Below are 27338 nucleotides of genomic sequence, written 5' to 3' on the forward strand. Positions count from 1 at the left end.
TTTAATTTTCTTCTTTTGCACACCCTACCAAATTCATCCACCAATCTCTGCAACTTCTCTTCAGAATCTCCCAAGAGCACAGTGTCATCGGCAAAGAGCAGCTGTGACAACTCCCACTTTGTGTGTGATTCTTTATCTTTTAACTCCACGCCTCTTGCCAAGACCCTCGCATTTACTTCTCTTACAACCCCATCTATAAATATATTAAACAACCACGGTGACATCACACATCCTTGTCTAAGGCCTACTTTTACTGGGAAAAAATTTCCCTCTTTCCTACGTACTCTAACTTGAGCCTCACTATCCTCGTAAAAACTCTTCACTGCTTTCAGTAACCTACCTCCTACACCATACACTTGCAACATCTGCCACATTGCCCCCCTATCCACCCTGTCATACGCCTTTTCCAAATCCATAAATGCCACAAAGACCTCTTTAGCCTTATCTAAATACTGTTCACTTATATGTTTCACTGTAAACACCTGGTCCACACACCCCCTACCTTTCCTAAAGCCTCCTTGTTCATCTGCTATCCTATTCTCCGTCTTACTCTTAATTCTTTCAATTATAACTCTACCATACACTTTACCAGGTACACTCAACAGACTTATCCCCCTATAATTTTTGCACTCTCTTTTATCCCCTTTGCCTTTATACAAAGGAACTATGCATGCTCTCTGCCAATCCCTAGGTACCTTACCCTCTTCCATACATTTATTAAATAATTGCACCAACCACTCCAAAACTATATCCCCACCTGCTTTTAACATTTCTATCTTTATCCCATCAATCCCGGCTGCCTTACCCCCTTTCATTTTACCTACTGCCTCACGAACTTCCCCCACACTCACAACTGGCTCTTCCTCACTCCTACAAGATGTTATTCCTCCTTGCCCTATACACGAAATCACAGCTTCCCTATCTTCATCAACATTTAACAATTCCTCAAAATATTCCTTCCATCTTCCCAATACCTCTACCTCTCCATTTAATAACTCTCCTCTCCTATTTTTAACTGACAAATCCATTTGTTCTCTAGGCTTTCTTAACTTGTTAATCTCACTCCAAAACTTTTTCTTATTTTCAACAAAATTTGTTGATAACATCTCACCCACTCTCTCATTTGCTCTCTTTTTACATTGCTTCACCACTCTCTTAACTTCTCTCTTTTTCTCCATATACTCTTCCCTCCTTGCATCACTTCTACTTTGTAAAAACTTCTCATATGCTAACTTTTTCTCCCTTACTACTCTCTTTACATCATCATTCCACCAATCGCTCCTCTTCCCTCCTGCACCCACTTTCCTGTAACCACAAACTTCTGCTGAACACTCTAACACTACATTTTTAAACCTACCCCATACCTCTTCGACCCCATTGCCTATGCTCTCATTAGCCCATCTATCCTCCAATAGCTGTTTATATCTTACCCTAACTGCCTCCTCTTTTAGTTTATAAACCTTCACCTCTCTCTTCCCTGATGCTTCTATTCTCCTTGTATCCCATCTACCTTTTACTCTCAGTGTAGCTACAACTAGAAAGTGATCTGATATATCTGTGGCCCCTCTATAAACATGTACATCCTGAAGTCTACTCAACAGTCTTTTATCTACCAATACATAATCCAACAAACTACTGTCATTTCGCCCTACATCATATCGTGTATACTTATTTATCCTCTTTTTCTTAAAATATGTATTACCTATAACTAAACCCCTTTCTATACAAAGTTCAATCAAAGGGCTCTCATTATCATTTACACCTGGCACCCCAAACTTACCTACCACACCCTCTCTAAAAGTTTCTCCTACTTTAGCATTCAAGTCCCCTACCACAATTACTCTCTCACTTGGTTCAAAGGCTCCTATACATTCACTTAACATCTCCCAAAACCTCTCTCTCTCCTCTGCATTCCTCTCTTCTCCAGGTGCATACACGCTTATTATGACCCACTTCTCGCATCCAACCTTTACTTTAATCCACATAATTCTTGAATTTACACATTCATATTCTCTTTTCTCCTTCCATAACTGATCATTTAACATTACTGCTACCCCTTCCTTTGCTCTAACTCTCTCAGATACTCCAGATTTAATCCCATTTATTTCCCCCCACTGAAACTCTCCTACCCCCTTCAGCTTTGTTTCGCTTAGGGCCAGGACATCCAACTTCTTTTCATTCATAACATCAGCAATCATCTGTTTCTTGTCATCCGCACTACATCCACGCACATTTAAGCAACCCAGTTTTATAAAGTTTTTCTTCTTCTCTTTTTTAGTAATTGTATACAGGAGAAGGGGTTACTAGCCCATTGCTCCCGGCATTTTAGTCGCCTCATACGACACGCATGGCTTACGGAGGAAAGATTCTTTTCCACTTCCCCATGGACAATAGAAGAAATAAAAAAGAACAAGAGCTATTTAGAAAAAGGAGAAAAACCTAGATGTATGTATATATATATATGCATGTGCGTGTCTGTGAAGTGTGACCAAAGTGTAAGTAGGAGTAGCAAGATATCCCTGTTATCTTAGCGTGTTTATGAGACAGAAAAAGAAACCAGCAATCCTACCATCATGCAAAACAGTTACAGGTTTTTGTTTCACAGTCATCTGGCAGGACGGTAGTACTTCCCTGGGTGGTTGCTGTCTACCAACCTACTACCTAAAGCAGAATATTGTCATTAAAGTTTCTTAAGAATATTGTCATTAAAGTTTCTTGAACTGTACTTTAGTCTTTTTTTTTATCATACAAAGGTGGATGTATTGAGGAAAGAATAAAAACAGAAAGGAAAAAAGGGCTATAGTTGGTATTATTAATCAGTATCAGTTAAGAAATCATAATCTGCATTAAAAGTGGGAAAGAATCTGCACTAAAGTGGGAATGTCAAAGAGAAGGACAGACAGAGTAAGCAAGTTAAGATTTTTGAAGGCATCAAGTGAAACTGGTGTGCTTTTGAATAAATAAAGCAATTGAGCTATTGATGTCATGCTAAATTTCTCTAAATACAGGTATTTTTTGTATCGGTTGTCCATTAGTTATGACCTGAGAACTTGCAGAGTGGCACCATACTTGGAGTATACCTGGAGAGGGTTTCAGGGATTAAGTTCCCCCCAGCTCAGTCTGTGACAAGACTTTGTGGTGGCATCAGAGCCTGATCAACCAAGCTGTTACTTTGGTCACATGCAAACCAATGTATGAACCACAGCCTGGCTGGTCAGGTACTGACTTTGGGCACCCATCCAGTGCCTTCTTGAAGACAGCCAGGGGCCTACTTGTAATCCCCCTTATGTATGCTGTGACACGATTGCAAACAATCGTGTCATTACGATTTCTTGAGTCATGTTGACGGCAGTGAAGGAACTTGAGCTAGAGTTCGTCACGGCCACGCTAGCTGGAGATTCGTCTGTAAAAACTTGCATTTGTGGTCACAGAGGTGCCTGTGCTAACTTTCCTATGGTATAGAAATATACCTAGTTGGATGAATCTTATTGTGGCTAGCTGGTCTAGTGGCTAACGCGACGGGCTGGAGTTTTGAGACTCTATGACCGCGGGTTCAATCCCGGCCGGGGGTATGGTTTGTTTGCAATCGTGTCATTATGATTTCTTGAATCAATTCTATGATTCACCTCATCTTTCATAGACCCATCCGCTGACACGTCCACTCCCAAATATCTGAATACATTCACCTCCTCCATACTCTCTCCCTCCAATCTGATATTCAAAATGCTTTGCTTAACAAGGAGGTTGCTATATATATAGTAGTTATTATTATTATTATTATTATTATTATTATCATCAAAAAGAAATGCTAAATCTATATACGTACAGTGGAACCTCAAATATCGAACTTTCTTCGGTCCAGAAGGCTGTTCGAGTGCCTTTACCGAATGAATTTATTCCCATCAGGAATAATGTAAATTAGATTAGTCCATTTCAGACCCTCAAAAATACACTTATAAAAGCACTTACAAAAATACACTTATATAATTGGTCGTGTTGGGAGCAGTTTGATTTTTGAGGTTCCACTGTAGTACTGTAGTACTATGTCATTGATGTCAGATAGGCTTGAATACCTTATACATACTTGTATTTGTAGTCTGTAATCAGACTAACAAAGACAATTGTTTAATAGGCTCTCTTTCCACCTAAACCTCAATTTTATGCCAAAGGAACCCATATGCAGTGATAACCAGTCCTGACTACTGCACAGACGTGGAATCTCCAGATCCAGTTGGATTTAAAAAAAAAAATCAAATATGTATTTTTCTTATAGGATTTGAGGGAACTTTAAACAGAATGTAAATGGGAAAAGAAAACAGGAAAAAATATAACAATTAGTCTCCCTTCAATGAAGGGAGACTAAGACAGGATTTTTAACTCCACAAAGGGGGCAGTAAAGCAATTGCAAAGAACTACAAGCCAATAGCACTAACATCCCATATAAAAATCTTTGAAAGAGTTCTAAGAAGCAAGATTGCCACTCATCTAGATACCCATCAGTTACACAACCCAGGGCAACATGGGTTTAGAGCAGGTCGCTCCTGCCTGTCCCAACTATGGGACCACTATGACAAGGTCTTGGAGGCTCTAGAAGACAGACAAAATGCAGATGTAGTATACATAGACTTTGCAAAAGCCTTTGACAAGTGTGACCATGGTGTAATAGCACACAGAATGCGTAAGTAAGTAAGTAAGTAAATTTATTCAGGTATACACAATACAGTTACATAGAATTATCATACATAGCAGCATATGTGTAGAGAACCTAGGATAACCCAAAAAAGTCAGACAGAGTGACTTATTTCCATTGGGGTCCTTTTACCATATTATTATAATATAAAGGTTATAATATTTTCTTATTATTCTATAATGAAGATATAGACAGACTGGTTATAAATGACCATAATTTTTAAAGAGGTGGACCGGTAAGCCAGCGGAAGGCCTCGGTCAGATGACCAAAAGCTCCAAAGGCGGGTCATCATCTGACTAAGACCCGCGTCAGGAAACATTTGTCCTGTTTCCTGACGAACCTTACCTAACCTAACCTAACCTATAATGAAGATAACATCTTATTATTATACTAAAAAGACTATCTACTACACGAGGGTCATTAAGACTATCTACAATACGAGGGTCATTAAGACTATCTACTACCCGAGGGTCATTACGACTATCTACAATACGAGGGTCATTACTAGGGATAAGGTAAAATTTACACGTATTTTAGCTAAAAAATAGAAAATCATTCCCCTCCCTTTCTGTTGCTTCATTCATCATAAGGGAATAACAGGGAAAAGTTGGGATATGGATCTATAATTTCCTAACAAATAGAACACAAAGAGTAGTAGTAAACAGATTAAAGTCTGAGGCAGCTACTGTGAAAAGCTCTGTTCCACAAGGCACAATACTGGCTCCCATCCCATTCCTCATCCTCATATCTGACAGACAGGATGTAAGCCACAGCACCATGTCTTCCTTTGCAGATGACACCTGAATTTGCATGAATGTACTCCATTGAAGACACTGCAAGACTCCAGGCGGACATCAACCAAATCTTTAAATGGGCCGCTAAAAACAATATGAAGTTCAATGATGAGAAATTTCAATTACTCCGATGTGGAAAAAAGTAAGGAAATTAAAACTATATCGGAGTATAAAACAAATTCTAACAACACAATAGAGTGAAAAACTAATGTAAAAGACCTGGGTATGATAATGTCAGAAGATCTCACTTTCAAAGACCACAACATTGTATCAATTGCATCTGCTAGAAAAATGACAGGATAGATAATGAGAACCTTCACAACTAGGGATGCCAAACACATGATGACACTCTTCAGGTCACTTGTTCTATCTAGGCTGGAATATCACTGCACACTAACAGCACCTTTCAAGGCAGGTGAAATTGCTGACCTAGAAAGTGTACAGAGAACCTTCATTTATTTATTTATTTATTTAAAAATTTGTGCACACATACAGAGGTACAAAAAATACAGAAAAGAGCAGTATGCCAAAGCCACTTATACTATGCATAGCATTACGGGCTGGCTTAAAATTAACTTAAGATGAACTAAGCAATGATGACATCGGTGATAAAACTTTAATGTAAACAGATTACTATAAAGCACAAGTGAGTATTACAAAGACAGGTCATATGGTTGTATGCATTGTTGTACATTCAGTAGAATGGAGTATTCTGTTAGGTAGTGTATTTAAAAAATAATAAAGTTAGATTGGGTTTTAGGTTTAACATTTATGTGATATAATTGTGAGAAACATTTAAGATATACAATTTATAAGGTTCAGTTATTCAGTATTTATTTGGTTTTGGGTGAGTAAGTGATCTTTGAGAAGAGACTTGAATTTATAAACAGGTAGTGTTTCTTTTATATTTACAGGTAATGAGTTCCAGATTTTAGGGCCTTTTATGTGCATTGAGTTTTTGCATAGTGTGAGATGGACACGAGGAACATCAAAGAGTGATCTGTGCCTTGTGTTATGGTCATGTGTTCTGTTGAGGTTGGCAAGGAGATGTTTGAGGGGAGGGTTAATATCAGAGTTAAGTGTTCTATGTATGTAATAGGTGCAGTAATAAGTATGAATGTTTTGTATGGTGAATAGGTTTAGTGTATTGAATATTGGTGGAGTGTGCTGCCTATAGTGAGAATTTGTTATCATTCTAACTGCAGCCTTTTGTTGGGTAATTAGTGGTCTGAGATGGTTACTTGTTGTTGAGCCCCATGCACAAATTCCATAGGTGAGATAGGGGTAAATAAGAGAGTGATATAGGGCCAGGAGGGCTGACTGTGGAGCATAGTACCGTATCTTCGATAGTATGCCTACAGTCTTGGAAATTTTCTTAGAAATTTGTTGTATATGTGTATGAAATTTGAGTCTATTATCAAGGTGGATTCCTAAGAATTTTCCCTCTGTTAGCTTTGTGATAGGTGATCCGTTTATCATTATGTTAAGAGGGACATCTGTAGCTCTGTTACCAAACTGAATGAAGTAGGTTTTGTCAATGTTTAGTGTAAGTTTGTTAGTCCTCATCCAGGTAGATATTTTCTGTAATTCTGTATTTACAGTATTGGCTAGCGTGACTGGGCTCGGGTGGGAGAAGACGTATGTAGTGTCATCTGCAAATAGTGTGGGTTTGAGTAATTGCGAAGCATTTGGTAGGTCATTTATGTATAGGAGAAAGAGAAGAGGGCCAAGGACACTTCCCTGTGGGACACCAACTGTAATTGGTTGTGCAGAAGAGTTTGCCCCATTTGCATACACATATTGGCTTCTGTTGCTGAGGTATGACTTGAGGTAGTTGAGGGAGTGCCCTCTTATACCATAGTGTGACAATTTTACGTGGAGCAAGTCATGGTTAACTGTATCAAAAGCTTTACGTAAGTCAATGAAGATCCCCAGTGGGACTTCTTTTTTCTCTATTGCAGTATATATATGTTCTAGCATGTGTATAATAGCATCATTAGTATTTTTATTTGGCCTGAATCCAAATTGGCAGGGGTTGAGTATGTTTTGGGAGATAAGGTAGGAGTAGATTCGTTTATGAATTAATTTTTCGAAGATTTTTGAGAGAGGGTGTAAGTTGGATATTGGCCTATAGTTATTCAACTCTGTTTGGTCTCCTCCTTTGTGGATCGGGGTGACCCTTGCTATTTTGAGTACTGTGGGGAAGGTGGAGGATTCAATGGATTTGTTAAAGAGTGTTGCAATGATTGGTGATAGCACTTGTGACACTTTTTTGTATATAAAGGGTGGTAAGGTATTTAAATCTCCTGCCTTGTTTTTTAGCGTGTTGATAATAAGGGAGACTTCGTATGGGTTAGTCGGAGCTAGGAACAGTGTGTTCGGGTAGTTGCCAGTGAGGTAGTCATTTGGTGGGGTATCTGAGCTTGGGATTTTATTGGCAAGGTTTTGTCCTATAGTGGAGAAGAAGTCATTGAGTCTGTTTGCTGTTTCTGTTGGTGGGAGTTGGGGTTCATCTGATTTTGCTAATTTTATTTCGCTATTTCGTGATATCTTTTTTGTTCCTAGAATTTCTGATAGGGTTTTCCAGGTCTTTTTTATATCACCTCGTAAGTTGGATAATCTGTTCTCATAATACAATTTTTTTGCCCTTCTTATCAGGCTGGTTAGGATTGACGAGTAACGTTTTGTTTGGTCTCTGGTTATGTGACCCATTCTGTACTGTTTTTCATATTGGTGTTTTGTATTTATGGATTTGAGAATGCTGGGTGTTAACCAGGGACTGTTCAGTCTCTTAGCTGTCATCTGTTTAGTTTTTTTAGGGCAGTGCTTGTTATAGAGGTATTGGGTCTTTTTTAGAAAATTATTATTCATGACACACAACTGCGATAAAACGTCTAAATTACTGGGAGTGCTTGAAGTTCCTAAATCTGTACTCCCAAAAATGCAGGCAGGAGAGATACATGATTATATACACTTGGAAAATCCTAGAGGGATTAGTACCAAACTTGCATACGACAATAACTCCCTATGAAAGCAAAGGACTCTACAGACAATGCAACATTCCCCCAATGAAAAGCAGGTGTGCCACTAGCACTATAAAAGACAACACAGTAAGTGTCAGGGGCCCATGACTGTTCAACTGCCTCCCAACATACATAAGAGAGACTATCAAACTGGACAGGCACCTAAAGTCAGTACCTGATCAGCCGGGCTGTGGTTCGTACGTCGATTTGCATGCGGCCAACAGTAACAGCCTGGTTGATCAGGCCCTGATCCACCATGAGGCCTGGTCACTGACCAGGAGTATACCTTCTCCAGGTAGGTTAGCCATCCGGGATAACCAGATTATTATTATAATCAAAAAGAAGCGTTAAACCTACAAGGATCAGGAAAACCAAAGTCAGTGCTTCATTCTATGTTTTTTCGGGACATTCTCAGTAACATTGTGTATCAGTAACATTTGATTGGTTCATAAATTTTCGTTTAAACTTCATTGGAATGCTTCTGGTTAGACAGAGCAGCATACGAGCCAAAACATTTTTTTTTTTTTTTTTGCTATCTCCCAAGACAATTTTCACAAGAAACTTGTAGCAGAGATATGTCTAGTAAATAACTTTATTTAGGCACAGGTACACATAAATACAATTATCATATATGGTGTCAATTACCTAGGATAACTAAAACAAGTCAAAGTAACTTTATTTAGGTACAAGTATAAATAAATAGTTACACAAATTATCATACATAAGTAACAAAACTTTGTAATCTTTTGACTACCGTCCACAGGATGGGTATGACGTGCATAATAAATATATTAAACTAAAACACTCCATTATAGGAGCTTTAATAGTAACTGTTTCATGCCAAGATGCGACCATTCCCATTAACTGATAAACTAATTGTTAATTTTTAAATGTGTTGAAGTACGTACCTCACTTTTGTAAATCTAGCTACCTAACTTTAATACCAGTAAGATATATAACCTATGTCAATATAAACTAAGAAATAGTATTAGGCTGCCCGAAATGCCTAGGCATACTAGTGGCCTTCTCTGTAATAAGCACTTTATGTTATAATTATCTTATAATATGTAAACCACACATTGTAATCTATACAGAGAAATAAACATTTAAATTTCAATATGTCTACATTACCTAGGAAGGATAAGTTAAGAAAGTCGAAGTGACTACATGTATTTCCATTGGTGTCTTTGTTTTCACTTACAAACAATAAGATATAGACTGAGTTAGGACCAGCCCCTACAATAAATATTACCCAAAACAACTGTGTGCTTCATATATATAATACGTAAGTAGAAAATGTTATTTATTTAGTAAATGTAAATTATTCAATGTGTTGGAAGAGTACCACAGAGCGCGCTCGCGCTCCCGCTCTTCAGTTTTCACAACTACGCTAAATAAACGTCATTATAATGGGTTGACCCCTCAAGGAAGGTTCCTTGATGTTGGTGAGGGGCTCTTGATTTAGGGAATTGGATCTGTGCTCCAGTTCCCCGAATTAAACCTGAATGCCTTCCACAAATGGTAACTAACTAACATCCCCCCCCCTAGGCGCTGTATAATCCTCCGGGTTTAGCGCTTCCCCTTGATTATAATAATAATATAATGGGTTGATTCCATATAAACACACACTTAAAGAAAAAAATTAGCGAAAAAAAGTGTTTTAAAAGATGTGAGGAGGTGGAGGGAAGAGTGAGTGCGGGTGAGAGAAGTCACTTGTCAGTGAGAGGTGGAGGTGGACGCCATTATCACGCTCCTCTGTCACTCTCAGTAATTGTCTTTCACTATACTACTGTGGTCACGGTAACTGTTGCTGGTGGTGTTATGGTGTGTTGTAGATGATGAGGGGGAGGGAGGGTGAAACACTGCTGCTGCTGCTGCACTAATATAGACTCTTACACCATCCTCACTAACGATGTTTGGCGCCTGAGACCTTGATGAAAATGGGAGAGTTTGTTAGCAGTGATCAGGGCTCCACCACCGAAACATCTTCAAATAAAAGTGTTCTAAGTGTTAGATTCGTATATGTTAAAGTGTAGTTGTGTATATGAACAAGTGTTGGTATAACTTGTATTAAGTGCACAAGTGTTACCAGTGATGGATGAATAATGACAACCTTCCTCACAACATTTATTAAACATCTCGCTAGAAATTCTTTCAAGGTTTGTACCTTGGCGTCCTTAAAGGTCCTCATTTAAGTAGTAAAGCGCTCTATGACCCTCTCAGGTTTAGCGCTTTATAGTATATGCACCCTGGTGGAAGTAAATCGCATTATGTAAGTTTTTTTTTTTTAAGCCCCTGAAGAAAGGTTTCTTGATGCTGGTGAGGGGCTCTTGATCTAAGGAATTGGCTCTGCACCAGTTCCCTGAATCAAACCTGAATACTTCCATATCCCCACCCACAGGTGCTGTATAACCCTACGGGTTTAGCACTACCCACTTCATTATTATAATAATTATTTCTAATGTATTCAAGAAATGTTCATGTAATATAAAAAAAAATGGAAATAAAGGATATAATTACTATTCTCTTACTACTCGCAGGAACTCTGGCATTAATTAGCATTTTTGACAAATAGAACCTGTGTACAAATAACCTGCACATAGGAGACAGGAGCTACAACGTTTCAGTCCGACTTGGACCATTTACAAAGTCATACTAACAAAAAGGAGAGGAGGGAGTATACCTCTACCACTACTATTCTTCCTTTCCTAGTACCTCTCTTGTCCTGTCCCTATCTGCTGGCGTATATATATATATACTCCCTCTCAATTTTGTTAGTGTCACTTTGTAAATGGTCCAAGTCGGATTGAAACGTCGTAAGCTCCTCTCTCCTATGTGCGGGTTATTTGTGTATTGTTCCAGTCACAGTATGGTGCCTTTTTGTTATTTAATATAACCTGTGTACACTAAGTATTTCTTGTATATGTTATTTTGGGAGATTTTCGAAAAAGTACATTTAGTTAGGTTATGCAACCCATTTGAGTCATTCAGTGTTATGTAAGCAAAGACACACACTACTGATAGCAGAGTAAGGTTAAGTTGGGGATTTTAAGCAGGATTATGTGGGTTTTGTTAGGTTACATTCTTTACCATCTGCACAACAAAACAAAGCAACATATTAAGATATTGTATAATTTAAACTATAATTAATGGGTGACTATGACCCTTGTGGGTTTAGTGCTTTGTTTTGATATAATAGACTGAAATGCACCACAAAATGGTAGTGTTTTACTTTGAGTTATCCAGGTCTTTCTCTTTCCTCTAATGAAATCTTATTACCTCCCCCCCTCCATCCCTCCCTTTTCCCAGGCATGATATAACCCCTATGAGTGTAGCACTTCTAGTAACCATGTCTAGCTATTCAGAGCTTTTCTGAGGTGAGGGGCTCTTGCTCCAAGGAAGTGCACCCACTGTTCCCTTCTTTGGATCAGACATTATGCCTGCCTGTTCTCCAGGTGCTATATGGCCCCTATGGGCTTAGTGCCTTCCCCAGATTATAGAAATACACAGTAATACGTAATGGAAAAACCCAAGCTAACTTGGCTATCCTTTCTAAGATATGTTACCATGTACCTCAAACAGCACTGCTTACATTATGCTGCTCCCTAGACTATTCCTTCCTCACCTATGGTATTTGTGCTTGGGGATCCACCACAGCAAGTCACCTTAAGCCCTTAACACAAAAAGTGGCAGTATGAATGATCATCCAGTAAACTGCCAGACAACACACTTCCCCACTCTTCAAAGACCTAAGCCTACTTAATACACAAAAAATTCACTCATACTACATATACAGGACAATAAATTCTAATATCAATCCCGCCCTTGAACACTCTTGATAGTTGCAACAGAACTCAGTAAACATAATACTAGTTGCCTTAATCTCTCAATATTCCCTGCATCTGCCTTAATCTTTACAGAAACTCTACCCCTCAAGGAAGGTTCCTTGATGTTGGTGAGGGGCTCTTGATTTAGGGAATTGGATCTGTGCTCCAGTTCCCCAAATTAAGCCTGAATACCTTCCACATCCCCCCCCCCCAGGCGCTGTATAATCTTCCGGGTTTAGCGCTTCCCCCTTGATTATAATAATAATACAGAAACTCTGTGCATGAATCAGGAGTGCGCTACCTGAAAACTGCTAGATACTTTAAAGCTACTGTTAAAAATCACCACCTTTCCCTAATGTGATATTAACAACAGTTATGCTGAACAGTTCTTTCAACCTGTATTGTCCCTTTCCTTGTCTATTATTCCTTCGTCTCGTGTACGTAGCTTAATCCTTGTATATTATTAATGACACTTTTCTTTATTGGTTTATTAAATACCTCCAATATTTTAAAAACTACTTATTCTTATTTGCTTGTAATCATAATTTAGTTTTAAGTCTGCCCAAAATGCTTTGCATAATGAGGAGCTTTCTATAAAGTAGTTGTGTGTCAGTCACCCTAATTGTACAGTATACTATATTCCACTTTATAGAAATAACATTTGTTTGTTTATGAGGGCAGGGCTATGAGTGTAGGTAAACTCCTGGAACCCATGAAAAATATCCCCTTGATACCAGTGAAGGGTTCTTGATCCAGGGAACTGGACTTATTCTCTCTGGGATCAAACCTGGATGCCTCCCATTACCCAAGTTGCTGCTAATGTATGAAAAGGCATATTGAAAGATAAATATTGGGTAAGTATTTTTTTGAAAAATGAAACTGATTGTAACAGTGTCTTTCGGAAAATAGGTTCTGCAATCTCAGCTTAAGAAAAGAAAAACAGGAATGCCTTAAGGCATTGTGTGTATTTGTAGGGAAGCATTAAAATCTTAGTGGGTCATGCATTAGAGATAATTAGCTTCAATCCAAGGAAGGGGAGGATAGCTCTAGTATCTTGGGTCAAGAGCCATTCAGAACAAAGGCACATTCCTTTGAGGAGCTATTGTATAATTTGCTTTGCATGGTTGCTGTCTACCTAGCTATCATTTATTTGCTCTTCATCAGAATGGATCTATTTTGCTGAGCAGGATACGTTAGGTCTGGCAAAAGTGATGTCAGATCATGCCAAATAACCAGCAGGATATTTTTACATTTTAATTTAAAATAAATATATAGTTTTTAATTCGTTACTTTTTTCAGGTTATTGGTGACTATCCAGTAAGAGTAGAAACCTGTTGTCAGTATGGCATTGGAAAGCAAGGCAACCTTGCGGACTGTCCGCAGGGTGCAGTTTGGTATTTTAAGCCCAGATGAAATTGTGAGTACTGTATTCTTTTTCAGTGAAACTTGTGAATATCCTTCTATGACAATTAAATTGATGAAAATGTGCAATACATAAATTGTTGCATTCTAAAATGCATTTGCAATATAAATTTGATCAATATAAATACAAGATTAGGTTTAAAATACTCCAAAATTAGCCCTTCCATCTTTTGCCTAAAAATATCATGTCATTTTAATGTAATATATTCTTTGAATTCCTGTATACAGTGGACCCTCGGCCAACGAAGGCATCGTCTAACGATAAATTCGTCCAACGAAGCGTTTGAGCGTAAAAATTTTGGCCCGGCCAACAATGAAAAACTCAACCAATGTGATTTGTTTTTAACCTGTCCATCCAGCCTGAGCGCCACAGCTGCCCTGCCATTGTTGTTTACAAGCCAGGGTGGACGGTTCCATGCATATACGTATTCAATAAATTTTGTATTATTCCAGTGTTTTTAGTGCTTATAACTGCCTCGGTGGGAGACGGCCGACTTGTTGAAAAAAAAAAACTGCTAAATAAGCCACCATGGGCCCAAAGAAAGCTTCTAGTGCCAACTCTGGTAAAAAGAGTGAGAAATACTGTCAAAATACTATCTTCCCACGGTCAGCTGTTGCTGCACCACCATCAGCTGTTGCACCACCATCAGCTGTTGCTGCACTACCATCAGCTGTTGCTGCACCACTGTCAGCTGCTGCTGTACCACCGTCAGCTGCTGCTGTACCACCGTCAGCTGCTGCAGCTGCACCACCGTCAACTGCTGCAGCTACACCACCGTCAGCTGCTGCAGCTGCACCACCGTCAGCTGCTGCAGCTGCACCACCGTCAGCTGCTGCAGCTGCACCACCGTCAGCTGCTGCAGCTGCACCACCGTCAGCTGCTGCAGCTGCACCACCGTCAGCTGCTGCAGCTGCACCACCGTCAGCTGCTGCAGCTGCACCACCGTCAGCTGCTGCTGCACCACCATCAGCTGCTGCTGTTGCTGCACCACCGTCAGCTGCTGTTCCACCACCATCAGCTGTACTAGAAGATGTGGAGAGTGTGTTTTTTGGTGTGGCTTAACAAGAAACAATTAACCCCAGAGGGTTAGCCACCCAGGATAACCCAAGAAAATCAGTGCATCATCGAGGACTGTCCAACTTATTTCCATTGGGGGGGTCCTTAATCTTGTCCTCCAGAGCGTGACCCACACCAGTCAACTAACACCCAAGTGAACTGGAAAAAATGCCTGGAACTAGTGCTCATATTGGTGAATTTAAGGCCAGCAAAGGTTAGTTTGAGAGATTTAAGAATCGTAGTGGCATACACAGTGATAAGGCATGGTGAAGCTGAAAAATTCCAACCTCACCAAGTGTTGAATTGTGACGAAACAGGCCTGTTCTGGAAGAAAATGCCAAACAGGACCTACATTACTCAGGAGGAAAAGGCACTCCCAGGACACAAGCCTTTGAAAGACAGGCTAACTCTCATGTTTTGTTGTAATGCTAGTAGGAATTGCAAAGTGAAGCCTTTACTCATGTATCACTCTGAAAATCCCAGTGTGTTCAAGAAAAAGTGTCTCATCACTCGTCAGTACTCTTCAATAAAGGTAAGTGTCATTTTAACATTTATTTGTAGTTATTGTGCATGTCTCATTGTTTTCTTTGTAGGGAAATGTATATTTCATGAAAAAAAAAATTTAATACTTTTGGCTGTCTGGAACGGATTAATTGGATTTCCATTATTTCTTATGGGGAAAATTAATTTGACTAATGATAAACTCGCCTAAAGATAAGCTTTCTGGAGCGTATGAATATCGTTGGTTGAGAGTCCACCATGTTGAAAAAATTAAGATTTTTTACTTGTACGTATATCACAAATTTATTTTTTCTGATGGGTATTCATATAAAAATTTTGTACCATGGGTAATATACATTGACAAGGGAGTGATGTAGAAAATGGAGAAAACATTATTCATGAGTGTTAAACCATTGGAGATATAGCTGGCCCAGCTGAATAGGTGGAAATGTAAGGTACAATTTAGAAAGCCTCTCTTCCTTTTCCCTTCCCAAGTTTTTTTTTTTTTTTCCACAAAGACTACTGTATATGACAACTTGAAAAATAGCTTTAAGATTCTTCTCAAATTGGCCTCTCATGGTCCATGTTAATGAACAGAACACTGAGCTCTGATAGAGCTCTTAACTCTGCTTTCAAATTGACACTAAAATTTAATTTTGTACAGTATTCTGTAAACATGAAATATGTATTTTCTACTTGCATTACACAAAATACTGAAATACTTGGCAACATTATACAGTAGATTGTTATGTAAGCAGTGGATGTTCATTGTTCAGGTATCCGACATAAAGCCAAGTGGGACGTTCAGGTAATAGAAAATCTAGATAATTTATCTTGCTTTAAATAAAAGCAAGAAAAACAAATGGCTTTATTAGTATAAGGAAAATATTTGCATGGTTGTCAAAGTCAGAAAAATACAGATGCTCTATTTTGTCACTTGACCTTGGCTAAGCTACGTCTGTTGTTTATGATGGCAAACACTGATTCGAAAGGGTTTTTATAATAAACCACTATGTTTGCTTATTATTCACACTAAATTTTAATAATTCCACTTAATCTTCACTTCCAAGGGCAGAACCATGATTGGATTATGATCAGTACTTTATATCCAAATGATCCATTTTTGTCTATCCTAGTTTTATTGATTAGCTGAAGAATGGTCCTGGGTCATCCAGTAATACTGCTGGAGATCCGTTAAGCCATCAATGATAAGTCACAGAAATCAAGATTAGCAAGTCCATGCAACTTTAAAATATGAATTTTGTCTTTTGTGACATCATTTGTATTTTTAACCCCCTTGTTGCAATCTCCTAACTCCGTAAATTTGGTTCCTATTATAATTTTTGAGCATTATGCATCAGTTCTCTTCCCTACCCTTCCCCATCACAACCCTGTTTACTTTTTACCTCTCTTTAGTTAGGTTGTGAATTTGTATTAATTCATTCAATTTTAATAGAGGTGCAAACATCATGTGAAGAGGTAAAAGGATGTAAAAATAATTAATTTGTTTAGATTTAAAACTGGTCATGAAAAGGTGAATGGGCTGGCTTATAAAAAAGTGGAGGATCCAAGACACTGAAAGGTGTAGTATTTAATTATATTCCAGTTTGTTTGGGTTTGTAACTAACTGCTATAAAGAATAATTAACTTTGAAAATACTTTATTTCTACATTATTTCAGCGCCGCATGTCTGCAACTGAAGGTGGCATAAAGTATGCAGAAGTGTATGAAAATGGGAGACCAAAGTTGGGTGGGCTCATGGACCCACGACAAGGGTGCTTGGATCGCAACACCCGTTGCACTACATGTGCTGGTAACATGACTGACTGTCCTGGGCATTTTGGACACCTGGAGTTAGCTAAGCCAGTCTTCCATGTTGGTTTTTTAACCAAAACCATGAAAATATTGAGATGTGTTTGCTTTTATTGCAGCAAACTTCTCTTCAATGCAGTACGTATTCTGAAAGAAATACTGTATTAATGAAATATTTGTTAAAATCGTTTATTGTACAGATTTTGAAGACTAATTCTTAAACCCTTTTCTTGGAGTGAATCTGATTGCCTCCCATTCCCCAGGTGTATCATGACCCTTATGGGTCATACTACACAGCTTCCCACCTCCAGGACTCAACCCAGCTAACTAGTTTCCCAGTATCCCTTCATTCATATTACCTTGCTCACACTTTAACACCATGTATGGTCATAAAAACCACAGGCCTTTACTCCATTGTAATGCTTTCACACAAGCCTGTTGATGTTCAATCCTTCTAGTGCTCAAAACCCACTTTTCCTCCCCTCCAACCTTTCCAGGGATGATCTTTACCCCTTCCCTCCACCCCAGATTTATATACCATCTTAGTCTTTTTATGAATTCAAATTTTTTAGTTTTACTGTATATACATATTATGAGAACCTGTTCACCCCAGATATTTTTATTAATTAATGTGCTTTCTTTCAGCAATACCCAAAAATTCGTGAAATTGTCACAAAATCAAAGGGGCAGCCCCGAAAGCGTCTTCAACACGTCTATAACTTGTGTAAGGGGAAAATGATTTGTGAAGGTGGAGATGAAATTGATGTTAATAAAGATCCAGATGACCCCAACATAAGTAAAAAAGGATCTGGTCATGGTGGTTGTGGTCGATACCAACCAAACATAAAACGTGTGGGTTTGGAACTTGTTGCTGAATGGAAGCATGTAAATGAAGATACACAGGATCGGAAGCAGATACTCACTGCTGAGCGAGTGTATGAGATATTCAAACACATCACAGGTCAGTTGGTTACCAAGTATGGTAGTACCATTATTTTGAATAATTTTGGGGGGATCCTTTTTTCTAGTATCAATGTTCATTTTTATAAATTACATTAGTTACAGTACATAACTTATACTTGCCAGCATATCTTCAAAAATTACTCCTGAAAGACAATAGGAGAACCAAAGTTAACTAATGAAATAAAAGTTGTAGTGAAAAACTGCAGCCTTTCTCACTGTGTGGTCAAACTCCAAAATTCATGTTCTGTGTAATCCATGTGATTTGATTAAACAGTTTTTATTGGAGAACATGTAGCAGGTAGCTTTATTATTAGTTTTTTTTGGGTGCCCATTGACTTTTCACTTGGTGTACTTCTCATAAATTAAAAAATAACATGAAATTTCATTCAAAATTTGCTCATGAGTTCTTTCATATGATTCAGTATTAATTAGAGTGGAGCAACATTTGAAGATGAGGCAAAAAAGAAAAATGTAAATAATTTTAACATGAAATTTGCTATTCTTAACCTGAGCATTTATGTTACTATCAGGAACCTAACTCTGCAAATTATGGGGATTAACTGTATTATTATTATTATTATAATCAAAAAGAAGCGCTAAGCCACAAGGACTATACAGCGCTGCAGGGCAGGAAGGAAGCGAGGGCATTATGATTTCTAGAGTCAAGACTCATGAAATCATAATGCAAACAGTCCATGGAACAGGTGGGGTTCTATCCCACGGCGAGTGAGTTGTAGAACTCCAGGACAGTGTGTAAGCCACTCGGCCAGCTGGCTACAATAAGATTCGTCCAACTAGGTGTATTTTTATACTATAGGGAGGTTAGAATGATTCCCACTGTGACCAAGTTTTTCCAGATGAATCTTTTGCCAGCTTAGCTGTGGTGAACTCTAGCTGGTGGAATATTCACCTGTAAAAACTTATATTTGTGGTCACAGTGAGGCCCATGCTAATCTCCCTGTGGTATAGTGTGACCTAAGTGTAAGTAGAAGCAAGATATACCTGGTATCTCACGTATTTATGAGACAGAAGAGACACGAGCAATCCTACCATCATGTAAAAGTTAGTTTCAGTTCCACACTCGGTAGGACGGTAGTACCTCCCTGGGTGGTTGCTGTCTACCAGCCTACTACCTAGAAGCATGTACAGTATTACACAATTTGAGAGAGTAGTTTATTCAGTACGTATTATCTTGAAATGTAAAAAAAAAAAAACTTTTTTTAATCTGATTTCATTTCCTAGGTTTATGCCAGTTACTTGACTGTTTCCTTATATCTGCAGTTTCATCTCTCTTCTGGGTGAGCATGCACCCTGTTACTCTCACTGGTTTTCTGCTGCCTGATTTCTTCTCTTTCTATATTTTCTTGTATTGCATGGCCACTTATGACTGAACATTTTTCCTACAAAACTGTGAGCTATAATAAGTATATTTTCAGTGGATTATAATGCAGTATTAACCATATTAACCATTGTTTAATGATTGGCAAATTTAATAAACATTTTAGATTTTTAACCATTGAATCATGTATTCTCTTCGTGTGCATAAACTAAGTTTGCATGGAGGTAACCATGGCTCTTAACCCATGGTTAAAATAAAATAGTCCTGTCATGTTGGAGAATTGCTGGGTAGTCTACACTTTCCATGTCATTGTTCAAATTATTTCACTTCTTTTTCCACTCTGTTGGAGAATTGTTTCCTTGTATCATTGTAGCTGGGTGTGTAATTATAGTACATTCTGGGTGTGTAATTTCTAATCATGCCTTACTGTTCGTTTCATTCCTGGTATAAACCTTGTCCTCTTTTATACTGAATATTTTGCTCATTGTGATCATGTTTCTTCATGGTTTTCATTATTGTATTGATAGTACTTAACTCTATTTCTCACTTTTAACTTTGGCACTGTTTTGGATGCCCTCTATTGGGCATCTTATTAGTTGACAGCTTCATGTGTTTTTTCTGAGTTTGTTAGTCGCCACTTACTCAGCAATGGGTTGTACATATAAGGTGGTATGTCTTGAAAGTGTCTTTGTTACTAACTCCTGTCAGAATTATGAAAGCTCAATCATTGTCTGGTGGTGGTCTTTTATTGTGTTTCATGGAATGATTTTTGGGTAAGGCTTATTTATCCATTGGTTATACGTATTTTGTTAGATTGAACTTTTTCCTCAGGTGGTACTGTCTACAGTCTTCTTTTCCCATTTGTCTCTCATACTAGGTTTCACTTATTCCGCCTGTTGATGTTCAGTGGGTTGAGGTGGTTTTAGAGAGGATGGAGCAAAATAGGATGACTTTGAGGGTGTATAAATCTGTAGTGGAGGGGAGGAGGGGTAGGGCTCATCCTAGGAAAGGATGGAGGGGGGGGGGTAAAAGAGGTTTTGTGTGCAAGGGGCTTGGACACACAGCAGGCATGTTTGAGCATGTTAGATGGGAGTGAATGGAGACAAATGTTTTTTCAGACAGACGAGCTGTTGGAGTGTGAGCAGGGTAATATTATGTGAAGGAATTCAAGGAAACTGGTTAGCCGGGCTTAAGTCCTGGAGGTGGGAAGTACAGTGCCTGCACTTTAAAGGAGGGTTTGGGATATTTGCCGTCATATCTGTGTGCCTCTACAAAGACAGTGATTACGTGTGAATGATAGTGAAAGTGTTGAATGATAATGAAAGGTTTTTTTTTTGGGGGGGGGGGGCCACCCTGCTTTGGTGGGAGACAACCAGCCTGTTTAAAAAAAAAAAAAATTGTAGGAAATATTGCTTTCACTGTGTTGTTTACAGTTCATTCCACTTGTATGTTTTTGCCTGTCCTTGTGGCTCATTTGTGCAGGTCATTTATAAACATGCCCTCTTTTTTTATTATTCAGTTTAAGTTAAGAACCTATCCTTGTCTATCCCTTGAAATACTCAAGTCATGATTTCCCCCTTTCCCCCATTCTTTCCTTCATCAATTTTGAGATTAGAGGCCTATCTCATAATCTTTCTTCACAGCTCATTTTTATCAACTTGGGTGCCAGTCTGTAGGCACCTCTGACAAGTTTATTTCTTCCTTACAAATTTGGGTTCTATACTGGTATTTTGTACTCAAGAATAGGTTGCATGTAGGAAATAATTTTGACCACTATTTGTTTAGGATGTTTGCAGTGGCATTATTTTTGTGAGCTTTGTGTGTGACCTGCTCCAAATTTATTTTAACTGTCTCTAGGTATTTAGGAAACAAATAACCAGTTTGGGAATACCAAGTAATATGTCACAAACTTACTTGACAAGCCTTAGTTTGTATTCAGAAATAAATCTACAATTTTCCTTACCAAATGAAATATTTTGCATTTTTATTGATTTATGCTCCCCATACAAATTTGGAATTTCATAATACTTAAGGCATCTACAATATATTTTTAGTTATCAGCAAATAGGAAAAATAAGTTACAGCTCTTCATTGTATTGCCTAATTCAAAGTATATTTTACTAGATGAGGAGTGTTACTTGCTGGGCATGGATCCCAAATATGCCCGCCCTGACTGGATGATCATGACTGTGTTACCTGTGCCACCTCTGCCAGTACGACCAGCTGTTGTCATGCATGGATCAGCCCGTAATCAAGATGATCTGACCCATAAACTGGCTGACATTATCAAAGCCAACAATGAACTTGTACGCAATGAGCAAGCTGGTGCAGCTGCTCACATTATAAATGAAAACCTGAAGATGTTACAGTTTCATGTGGCGACTCTAACAGATAATGATATGCCTGGAATGCCAAGAGCATTACAAAAATCAGGTAGACCTCTCAAAGCTATCAAAGCTCGCCTCAAGGGCAAGGAAGGCAGGATTCGAGGTAATCTCATGGGAAAACGTGTAGATTTCTCGGCTCGAACTGTGATTACTGCAGATCCAAACCTTCGTATTGATCAAGTTGGAGTGCCTCGATCAATTGCCCAGAATCTTACATACCCAGAAATCGTAACTCCATTCAACATGACAAAGTAAGATCATTAAATCTCATGATTTTTCTCATTTTTTGATATACAGTACAGTAGATACAGTACATTATTAAGGTTGTTATATGTTAAAAGTAAATTATCCCTTATATAGTATCTGTATTTTATTGTTCTGTTATGCCAGTTTTGTTTATAAAACTGCCATACATAGATATACACATGAGTAGTAAAGTTGCTGGCACCCGTGATTAATAACTAACAAAAAGTTATTCATAATAAAACAATAGTTGGTGTAACATGTTCCAGGTAAGTCACTTAGCCTTCTTCACAGTAAGTGGTACTAATTGTCCTCTTGCTTAAGGAGCCCTTTTAAAAATATTTTCTTGAAAAATCTAACAAAGGGTAAATAAAAGTCCATTTGTCAGAATTTTAATTTTAATTTCCTCGGCTTGGAATATAATTTGTACAGTGGACCCTCGCATACCGTTGGCATCACATAACGTTAAATCCGCATACCGATACATTTTATCACTAAAATTTTGCCCCGCATACCACTAAGAAACTCGCTCAACGCTATTCGTCCTAGACGCATCTAATGTGCAGCCTGAGCCAGCCTCACATGTTCCGCAGGTGGCATTGTTTACAAGCCAGCCTCCGCGGTAACATCCAAGCATACAATCAGAACATTTCGTATTATTACAGCATTTTTGGTGATCTCATCTGCAAAATAAGTGACCATGGGCCCCAAGAAAGCTTCTAGTGGTAAAAAGGGTGAGAAATACTATCATACCACAGTCAGCTGCTGCTGCACCACGGTCAGCTGTTGCTGGACCAGTCAGCTGTTGCTGGATCAGTCAGCTGCTGCTGCACCATGATCAGCTGTTGCTGGACCAGTCAGCTGTTGCTGAATCAGTCAGCTGCTGCTGCACCACGATCAGCTGTTCCTGGAGCAGTCAGCTGTTGCTGAATCAGTCAGCTGCTGTTGCACCACGATCAGCTGTTGCTGGACCAGTCAGCTGTTGCTGGATCAGTCAGCTGCTGCTGCACCACGTTCAGCTGTTGCTGGACCAGTCAGCTGTTGCTGGACCAGTCAGCTGTTGCTGGATCAGTCAGCTGCTGCTGCACCACCATCAGCTGTTTCTGAACATGACTCGTCCCGAACCTGTCTGTCCAGCCTGAGCGCCTGCCTTGCTGTCATTGTTTACAAGCCAGGGTGGCCGGTTGCATGCATACATTTGATACATTTTGTATTATTCCATTATTTATAGTGCTTGTAACTGCTAAATAAGCCACCATGGGCCCAAAGAAAGCTTCTAGTGCCAACCCTGTGGTAAAATGGGTGATAAATACTATTGTACCACAGTCAGCTGCTGCTGCACCACGGTCAGCTGTTATTAGACCAGTCAGCTGTTGCTGCACCACAGCTGCTGCTGCACCACAAGGAAGGTTCCTTGATGTTGGTGAGGGGCTCTTGATTTAGGGAATCGGATCTGTGCATGCTCCAGTTCCCCGAATTAAGCCTGAATGCCTTCCACATCCCCCCCCTAGGCGCTGTATAATCCTTCGGGTTTAGCGCTTCCCCCTTGATTATAATAATAATGCTGCTGCACCACAGTCAGCTGTTGTTGTTGCTGCACCACCATCAGCTGTATTACTCGAAGATGTGGAGAGAGAGTTGTTGGTGTGGCTTAACGTGAAACAATTACCGAGAAACGATTAACCCCGGAGGGTTAGCAACCTAGGATAACCCAAGAAAGTCAATGCATCATCGAGGACTGTAACTTGTTTCCATTGGGGTCCTTAATCTTGTCCCCCAGGATGCGACCCACAACGGTTGACTAACACCCAGGTGAACAGAAAAAAATGCCTGGAACTAGTGCTCATATTGGTGAGGTTAGTGGGGAGGATGTGGAAGAGTTGGTGGAGGAGGACAATGAAGAACTAACCACTGATGAGCTGGTAGATCATCTTCAACAGTAAGAGGCCACACCTGAGGAAACTGCTCCGGAGGAGGGGAGAGAGAAATTGAAGAAGCTGCCTACTTCAAAGATTAACGAATTGTGTGCAATGTGGCTTAAAGTGCAAACCCTTTTTTGATGAAAATCACCCTCACACAGCTATTGCAAGCCATGCTGGTGACTATTACACTGACAATGTTGTGAAACACTTTAGGAAAGTCATAAAGGAACGAGAGGTACAGGCCTCTATGGACAGATATGTTGTGCAACAGAGGTCCAGTGACTGAAGCTGGTCCTAGTGGCATTAAAAGAAGAAGGGAAGTAACCCCGGAAAAGGACTTGACACCTTAAGTCCTAATGGAAGGGGATTCCCCTTCTAAACACTAAGACCATCAACACTCTCCCCTCCTCCCATCCCATCAATCATCACCAGATCTTCAATAAAGGTAAGTGTCATGTAACTGTGCATGTCTTCTTCGGTTTGTGTGTATTAAAATTAATATTTCATGTGGTAAAAAAAAAAATTTTCATACTTTTGGGTGTCAGGAACGGATTAATTTGATTTCCATTATTTCTTATGGGGGAAATTAATTCGCATAACGACAATTTCACATAACATTGAGCTCTCAGGAACGGATTAATAGTGCTATGCGAGGGTCCACTGTATTTCAGGTTTACTCTCTATACACACTTTTTTGCTCTTATGTACTTGCATACATATAAATATTATTGAGCTTCATAATTTTAGAGAGTTATCGTTCTTGTTTACCATTAATAGCTTATCTGAACTTAGAAATCCTTAACAAAATCTAAGTAAATTTCTCCGTTAATGATTTACCATTAAGTATTAAAAATCACATTTTGGGGTGAATAGGATTTTTGATCACTGAAACATTTTTCCTCATCTATTTGTTGAATATTTTGATTTGAGAGTTGTGTTTGTATTAATCAGTAGCTTATAACTGAATGTTTGACTACTATGTTTAGTACCAGTGATTGTTTGTGAAAATGGGTAGAATGAGGGTGCTTTGTCATTTATCACCTTGGTTATTGCTGTATTCTGAAGTATAAGGATAAATCATAAAACAGTTTTGATGGAATTTTTATTTACTAGTGTGTTATGTAGTAACTCAAGCCACAATATATTCTATTCTGAGCAAAAGTTTTGGGGATTTTGTAATGCTTTCATCATCAACCCATGTAGATTTTTTAATTAAATTTCCACAAATGACAGCTAATCTTCAGAACAGTTTTTTCAGTGATGCAGCAATATTCAACAAGTAAAATAGCACTCTATGTATAGTAATTGCCGGGAATATTTTGAGGAACTTTTAAATGTCAATGAAGAAAGGGAATCTGTAATTTCATGCACTGGTCAGGGAGGTATAGCATCTTTTAGGAGTGAGGAAGAGCAGGATGTGAGTATGGGGGAGGTATGCGAGGCATTACATAGAATGAAAGTGGGTAAAGCAGCTGGAACTGACAGGATTGTGACAGAAATGTTAAAAGCAGGGGAAGGGGGGAATATAGTGTTGGAGTGGTTGGTATTTTTGTTTAATAAATGTATGAAAGAGGGAAGGTACCTAGGGATTTGCAGAGACCGTGTCCCCCTTCCTTTTATATAAAGGGAAGGGGGACAATAGAGATTGTAAAAATTATAGGGGAATAAGTTTATTGACCTAGGTAGTAGGTTGGTAGACAGCAACTGCCCAGGGAGGTACTACTGTCCTGCCAAGTGAGTGTAAAACGAAAGCCTGTAATTGTTTTACATGATGGTAGGATTGCTGGTGTCCTTTTTTCTGTTTCATAAACATGCAAGATTTCAGGTACATCTTGCTACTTCTACTTACACTTAGGTCACACTACACATACATGTACAAGCATATATATACAGTGGACCCCCGCTTAACGATCACCTCCAAATGCGACCAATTATGTAAGTGTATTTATGTAAGTGCGTGTGTACGTGTATGTTTGGGGGTCTGAAATGGACTAATCTACTTCACAATATTCCTTATGGGAAAAAATTCGGTCAGTAATGGCACCTGAACATACTACTGGAATGAAAAAAGTTCGTTAACCGGGGGTCCACTGTATATACACACCCCTTTGAGTTTTCGTCTATTTTCTTTCTAGTTCTTGTTCTTGTTTATTTCCTCTTACTCCATGGGGAAGTGGAACAGAATTCTTCCTCTGTAAGCCATGCGTGTTGTAAGAGGCGACTAAAATGCCGGGAGCAAGGGGCTAGTAACCCCTTCTTCTGTATATATTACTAAATGTAAAAGGAGAAACTTTCGCTTTTACTTTTGGGCCACCCCACCTCTGTGGGATACAGCTGGTGTGTTGAAAGAAAGAAAGTTTATTGAGTATACCAGGTAAAGTGTATGGTACGTTTATTACTGAAAGAATAGAGGTAAGACAGAGACTGGGATTGCAGATGAGCAAGGAGGCTTTAGAATGGGTAGGAGATGTGTGGATCAAGTGTTTACATTGAAGCATATATGTGAATAGTATTTAGATAAAGGTAGGGAAGTTTTCATTGCATTTATGGATTCAGAAAACGCATATGATAGAGTGGATAGGGGAGTAATGTGGCAGATGTTGCAGGTATTTGGAATAGGTAGTAAGTTGCTAAATGCTGTAAAGAGTTTTTATGAGGATAGTAAGGCTCAGGTTAGGGTGTGTAGGAGAGGAGATGATTACTTCCCAGTAAAAGTAGGTCTTAGACAGGGATGTGTAATGTCACCATGGTTGTTTAATATATTTATAGATAGGGTTGTAAAAGAAGTAAATGCTAGGGTGTTCAGGAGAGGGGTGGGATTAAATTATGGGGAATCAAATACAAAATGGGAGTTGACTTTTTGCTGATGATACTGTGCTTATGGGAGATTCTAAAGAAAAGTTGTAAAGGTTAGTGGATGAGTTTGGGAGGGTGTGTAAAGGTAGGAAGTTGAAAGTGAACATAGATAAGAGTAAGGTGATGAGAGTATCAAACGATTTAGATAAAGAAAAATTGGATATCACATTGGAGAGAGGGAGTATGGAAGTGAATTTTTCAGATACATTTGGGAATTGACTTGTCAGTGGATGGGTTTATGAAGGATGAGGTTAACCTTAGAATTGATGAAGGAAAAAAGGTGAGTGGTGCGTTGAGGTATCTGTGGAGACAAAAAATGTCATTCATGGAGGCAAAGAAGGAAATGTACGAAAGTATAGTGGTACAACATTCTTATGTGGGTGTGAAGCTTGGGTTGTGAATGCAGCAGCAAGGAGGCAGTTGGAGGCAGTGGAGATGTCCTGTCTAAGGGCAATGTGAGGTGTAAATATTATGCAGAAAATTCGGAGTGTGGAAACTAGGG

At 38.9% G+C, this 27338-nt stretch overlaps 1 protein-coding gene across 3 annotated transcripts in view; it reads left to right on the forward strand.

The window, feature by feature from the left end:
- The first annotated feature begins 10200 nt into the window (after window positions 1-10200).
- The window catches only part of Polr2A (RNA polymerase II subunit RpII215), a 38951-nt gene continuing 21813 nt past the window's right edge, over window positions 10201-27338 (forward strand). The window contains exons 1-5 of one of the 3 annotated variants that reach the window (XM_053779312.2): window positions 10201-10307; window positions 13634-13751; window positions 16995-17264; window positions 17772-18087; window positions 21553-22066. In XM_053779312.2, coding sequence (XP_053635287.1) covers window positions 13677-13751; window positions 16995-17264; window positions 17772-18087; window positions 21553-22066 — 1175 coding nt within the window. In that variant the 5' untranslated portion in view covers window positions 10201-10307; window positions 13634-13676. Of the gene's footprint in view, window positions 10308-10329; window positions 10667-13633; window positions 13752-16994; window positions 17265-17771; window positions 18088-21552; window positions 22067-27338 lie in introns of those variants that run through there. The other 2 variants (XM_053779313.2, XM_053779311.2) reach the window with 2 other exon arrangements.

This window comes from Cherax quadricarinatus, chromosome 29 (assembly GCF_038502225.1).
Source record: "Cherax quadricarinatus isolate ZL_2023a chromosome 29, ASM3850222v1, whole genome shotgun sequence".
NCBI lineage: Eukaryota > Metazoa > Arthropoda > Malacostraca > Decapoda > Parastacidae > Cherax > Cherax quadricarinatus.